This window comes from Cnephaeus nilssonii (assembly GCF_951640355.1).
Source record: "Cnephaeus nilssonii genome assembly, chromosome: 6".
NCBI classification, from domain to species: Eukaryota; Metazoa; Chordata; class Mammalia; order Chiroptera; family Vespertilionidae; genus Cnephaeus; species Cnephaeus nilssonii.
Window position 1 is genome coordinate 6,134,274 of NC_137077.1, and position 6,000 is coordinate 6,140,273.

Genomic DNA, 6,000 nt, shown 5'->3' on the forward strand with positions numbered 1-6,000 from the left:
CGCCCATGGCGCCTTTCTTCCTTAGACAGGACTCAAACCAAGTCTGCCTGGCTCCACAGCCTGAGTTCCCAAGGGTAGTCTCATGGTGTGGGGGGCCTCCGCCGGCCCCCCCACAGCCCCTCCACGCCCCTCACCTTCATGACTGTGTTGTAGACGGAGATGAAGTTGGTGAACAGGTCCAGGTACCTGGTAGTGAAGACGAGAGCGAAGAGGATCTGGCTCTTCCCAGAGATGCCTGTGGTCAGAGGGGGACAGGAGACCGTGAGAACACAGACTTCTAGGCCCATGTGCACCCGAGAAGCCCGAGCCTGAGCCCGAGAGGCCTTCAGAGGGTCCCGTCTCCTTTAATGAAGACGCCCGGTGCAGGCACCGGACCCTCCGGAGAGCGGGAAACACCCTTCCCATTGGGTCACTTGCGTCTCTGTTCCCTTTCATTAGGTGCAACCTGTCTCCCAATCGCCAAAGAGACTGAGCACAGAGTCCCCAGGGCCCCCCGTGTGCCTGCCTTGGTTCTTGCTCTGGAAACAGTGTCCGGTGGTGTGAGGGAGATTGGGGGGATGAGGGGGTCCCAGGGATTCTCTGTGCTCCACCCCCAAAGCCCCCCAGACAATCCCCAAAGCGCTGTCTTTTGAAGAACAACTCACTACGTGACGCGGTTGACTCGCCAGGGAGACCAGAGCAGGTGGAGGAAGGCACGGGGCCAGGGGAACATTCTATTTACTTTTCCAAATTGAAAAATGTGAAAAAGCCTGTTTCTCTCTCGTCGTGAACGTTATGCCTATTTTGACTCTTCGTAAAACAGAGATCAGAATGAACATAAAGCTGTAAACAAACAGCAGCCGTCACCTGAGTCCCCAAGCCTCGGTGCGCGTCCTTCCGAGTCTGTCGCGGCTCACGTGTGGCGCACACACAGGACCCGCAGGACGCATCGCGAGGACACACTGGAGTCCCCCTTCCTATGCTACTTCCTCACCTGCTTCGGCCTCTTTGTCTTCTAGCTTTTTATTTTAAGAAGAATCTTAGATTTCCAGAAGAGCTGCAAAGACCGTGCCAAGAGTTCCCACACACCCTTCCCCGCTTCCTCCAGTGTCTGCCTCTTGCATAACCACAGGCCTGACCGGAACGGAGAAATGCACATGGGTGCAGCGCCGACCGACTCCAGGCTCTATTTGGATCGCAGCAGCTTTCGCACTGACACCCCTCCTCTGTTCCAGGAGCCGATCCAGGAACCGAAGCTGGCGTGCCTCCTAGACTCCTTTGGGCCACTTTTGATACGTCCTGGAGATGGTTCCAGAACGAGGGGAGCAGAGGCCCTGCCCCCCTTTTCCCTAGCTCTCTCAAGCCCACACCAGTCTGGAGCCCACCGCACCACACCCATCTGTGGGCCCACCTTTCTGCATCCAGAGGGCAAGTCTGTCCACTCTCCCAACCTGTCCTGAACCACGTCTCCCCTGAACCACGGTCCGCACCGCTGGCTTCTTTTTTTTTTTTTTTTAATATATTTTATTGATTTTTTTATAGAGAGGAAGGGAGAGGGATAGAGAGTTAGAAATATCAATGAGAGAGAAACATCGATCAGCTGCCTCTTGCACACCCCCTACTGAGGATGTGCCCGCAACCAAGGTACATGCCCTTGACCGGAATCGAACCTGGGACCCTTGAGTCCGCAGGCCGACGCTCTATCCACTGAGCCAAACCGGTTTTGGTGGCACCGCTGGCTTCTGACCTGCTCTGGCTGCTCCTGTCCTCCTGCCCGCCTTATCCTTGCCACCTAAGCCTCTCTCTCTGTCCCTTCCCCATCCCGGCCCCCCTGGCAGGGACACTCCAGCTTCGGACTCTCCTCCGAGTTCTGACCTATGTATTCCTGCCTGACCAAGCTCACCGTCTCCCCGGCAGCCCCCTCCTTTTCCTGTCTCCCCTTCATAAATGCCACCACATCCCCTCCACGCTCAAGCCAGAAAACCAAGAGCCATCCTTGAGTCTGTCTCCCCTTTGTCCCCTCCTGCCCGCCCCCCGCCCGCCACCCTGCTTCTGAGCTCCAGGGCTCCCACTCCATGCCCCTCACTCAGCCAGGCCACCGCCTCAGTGACCCCCAACTGCTCCTCCCATGGGCTCTTGCCAGCCACCTGCAACCAGGTGCTATTTATAAAATAAAATTCTGCTTAAAACCCTTCACTGTCTCCCCAGTGCCCTTCAAGTAAAGAACCAAATCCTCATCATGGCTCAGGAGGGCCTGCCGGGTCGCCTCACTGGTCCCACATCTGATTGCTCTCCTCCTCTCTCCCACCCTCCAGCATGGTGATACTTGTGGATTTTATCCTAAATGTAATGGAACAACTGGGAGTCGGGCACCGAGAAGTGATATTACCTGATTCAGGCTCTGGTTCCTTCCTGCGCCTGATCTATTTCTCTGGTGATGGACATTTCGGAGAGAGGGATATATACACTGAGTGGCCAGATGATTATGATCTCTGAACGCATAATAATCTGGCCACTCAGTGTATATCCTATATAATAAAAGGCTAGTATGCAAATTGTCCCCTCGACCAAGAGTTCGACCAGCAGGCAGGCTGGCCAACCGCCCATGTCCCCTCCCCCTGGCCAGGCTGGCCGGACCCCACCCATACATGAATTCATGCACCAGGCCTCTCTCTCTATATATATATATATATACTGAGTGGCCAGATTATTATGCGTTCAGAGATCATAATAACCTGGCCACTCAGTGTATATATTTGTTAATCCTCACCTGAAGATATTTTTTTCTTTGATTTTTTTAGAGAGAGTGGAAGGGAGGGAAGGAGAAAGAGAGAGAGAGTGAGAGTGAGAGAGAGAGAGAGAGAGAGAGAGAGAAACATCGATTGGTTGCCTTTGATGCCCACATGTGCCCCCGGAGCCAGGGATCAAACCTGCAATCCAGCCAGGTAGGTGCCCTTGACCAGGAATCAAACCTGTGTGACCCTTCAGTGAGCGGGCTGACACTCTAACCATTGAGCAACACCGGCAGGGTGGGAGGAATATATTTTTATTGATTTCAGAGAGGAAGGGAGAGGGAGAGAGAGAAACATCAATGATGAGAGAGAATCATTGATTGGCTGCCTCCTGCTCGCCCCACACTGGGGATTGAACCTGCAACTTGGGCATGTGCCCTGACCGGGGAATCGAACGGTGACCTCCTGGTTCGTAGGTTGACGCTCAACCACTGAGCCACGCCAGCGGGGCGAGAGGAATATTTTTAATGACTGAGGATGAACATCGCTGAAGCCCCTAACATTCCAGAGAGCCCTGGGCCCATGTGCCAGCTTTCCTACCAGCACAGCCTGGCGGCCGCCTCACAGTCCTCACCTGTAAAATGGGCACCTTCACACCTACAGGCAGGACTGATTCGGTGGGAACCTGAGTGCCTCCCGGGTCTGGCACTGCGCAGGGTGGGAATGAGCCGCTGGGGAGGCGGTACCGACAGCTCGGGGCCATCTCCCTGAGCCCGCACGCCTTCGGGGAGGCCTCAGCCCATGGGGAGGGCGCAGGGAGCAGCCTGGTGGGGTGCTGGGCCACCCCTCTCACACGGCCTTCCGCAGCCCTCCCCGAGCTCCTCCCTCGGCCTGCCAGGCCCTGGGCCGCAGCACAGTCTCCTCCGGGACGTGGGCCTGGGGGCTGGAGGGCCATGGCTGTCACACTCTGGGAGCAATGGGCCATTTCCACCAAAGCCAGCGGGGCCTGGAGACCAGCACATGGAAGAGAGCCCGAGCCGGCGCCTGCCAGAGACCCTGAGGCACCCAAGCACACATGGGGCCACCGACCGGGCGCGGCCCTCCCTCCCCATGGACAGATGGGAAAGCGAGTCTCAAGGTCACACACTGAGTCAGCGGGGTCACACCAGGCCCGCTCCTCGGGGCGGACAGGGCTGCCATGGAGCCACCTCACCCTCACACACTGCAACCGCCTGTGCCCAGCCCTCTCGGCCCACGCACAGGCTGTCCTGCCTCCTCCCGCAGGCTGAGCGCCCCTAACAAACCGCATCATTTGCTCAGTCGCTGCTGGTGCTTGTCGGTGGTCTCCCCCGGCTAGAAAGTCTGCTTCCTCAGCCCAGGATCCAGCCCGCGCTGCCCCTGCCCCATGCCAGGGACCTAGCACAGCGCCTGGCAGAATGGCCTGGAGGACAGCGCCCCCTCCTGGTCACGGTTGCACACCCAGGCCAGAGCCCTCCGCGGAAGTGCAGGGACAAGTCCAAGCTAGGCTCTTCCATCACTGACACCCTCTGACCCCAACCGCCCCTCTCAGCATTCCTGGCCCCCTCCCCCTGAGTGGGAGCCGCGAATGCCAGTCTCTCCAGAAACCCCAAACCCGAACGGCCTCCCAGTCCAGAAGGACTCCCTCTGCAGCGACCCTCCCATCAGCACCACCCCTCATCCCCACCCCACCTCCCAGGCCCGGGGCCTCCAGGCTGCTCTCCTGCCTCCGCTCTTGGACCCTCTGCACAGCTGCCAGGTGCCCTTCTGAGCACCCTCCCTGGCTCCCGGGCCTTCCACGGCTCCCCAGTCCCAGCTCCCTAGCTTGACAGGCAAGACCCTGTCACATATGAACCACCCTCCTCCCAGACCACCCCCAAATTGGGCTGCTCGCCCTTCCAGGGGTATGCCTGCCCTCTGTGACCTCTGGACTTTGGCACCCCCGTGTCCCCCGCGCAGCACAGCCTTCCTGGTCACACGGCCGTCTCCCAGGACCCAGCACAGAGCTGCACCTTCAAGAAGCCTGCCCGCCCCTCTGCATGTCCTCGCCCCAGTGCCAGCACAGGGCGGCGCCTGCAGGACCCTAGCCGACAGAGATGGCGGCAGGCGGCCTGGGCAGCCTCTTAGTGTTTGGCCACCACCAGTCCAGCCCCGAAACTCCTCCAAACGCCCAGCAGGGCCGCCAGGCTGCAGGGCCGAAGGGCGCCCCCTGCTGGCCTCCGCAGGCTGCCGCTCAGGGCCAGCTCCGCGCCCACCTGGGCCGGCTGGGTCCCTCCTGCCACATCACAGATGCCTGGGCCACACTCAGGGGTGAGGGGGTAAGGGGCATGGGGGGGGGGGAGTGTGTGCAGAAGGAAAGAGGAGACAGAGTTGGGGGCCACCGTGTTCAAACCTCCTCCGCCCCCACCCTCCCCTCCCACCCAGGGCTGAGGGAGGAGAGGACAATGGCCTCAGTCGCCCTGGAGCAAAGGGGATCCCTGGAGGGAGAGGGGTGTCACCTCCCCTCATCCCCTCCCCTTCCCATTAGCAGTGGCAATGCGGGGGGGGGGGGGGCGCGAGCCCACCCTCCCCATCTCCAGGGTGTCCTGTGATTATACCCCACCTTTACCGGGTCTGGGGAGCTGAGCCGTGAAGCTGTTTCACCCCAAGCCGTCCCCACCCTGACCCGGCCTCAGGGGCCCCTCCCCCGACGCCCCTCACCCGCGCAGCTCTTGGACCTCCAGATCTTCCCCAGCAGCAGCATCATGGCCAGGAGGTGGCTCAGGTCGCCGAGGATGCGGAACACGTTCATGGCGCAGCCGGCCGGCGCCGCGCAGCCAACTCGGGGAACTTTCCGGCGGGGCGGCGCTGCCACGTCCCCGGCCGCCCTCGGGGCCCGCGCCCGGCCCGCCTCCCGCGCACTCCCGGCCGCTCCGCCGCGCGCTCCCGCCGGGGTGACGTGGCCGGGCCGCAGGGAGCCAGGAAGCGCCGCCGCCCGCGTCCCGCCCCCGGCCCGGCCCGGCCCAGACCCGGCTCCCAGCGGGCGGGGCGGCCGCCGCCGCTCTGGGCCAACGAGGGCTCCGCGCCGCCGATGCCCCGGGAGGTGGCCCCGAGTCCGGGCTCTGCCTCCCCAGGACCCGGGTCCTCCAGGAGGTGACCCCGGGCAGGCCAGTGGCCCCTCGGAACACCGGTGCCGGGAGAAGTGGAAGGTTAAAGGGAGGGTGCCGGCGGGCAGGCCAAAGAGCCCCCCCAGATGGTGACTTAAGAAAATGGGAAGTTATTTCAGGGAAGG

At 61.2% G+C, this 6,000-nt stretch overlaps 1 protein-coding gene across 1 annotated transcript in view; it reads right to left on the reverse strand.

The window, feature by feature from the left end:
* KDELR3 (KDEL endoplasmic reticulum protein retention receptor 3) overlaps positions 1-5,655 on the reverse strand; it is a 12,250-nt gene extending 6,595 nt beyond the window's left edge. Inside the window, exons 1-2 of the mRNA XM_079774605.1 lie at positions 5,430-5,655; positions 135-235 (exon numbers count right to left, since the gene is read on the reverse strand). Of these exons, the coding sequence (XP_079630731.1) occupies positions 135-235; positions 5,430-5,520 (192 nt within the window). The 5' untranslated portion in view covers positions 5,521-5,655. The remainder of the gene's footprint in view (positions 1-134; positions 236-5,429) is intronic.
* Between the last annotated feature and the right edge of the window lie 345 nt (positions 5,656-6,000).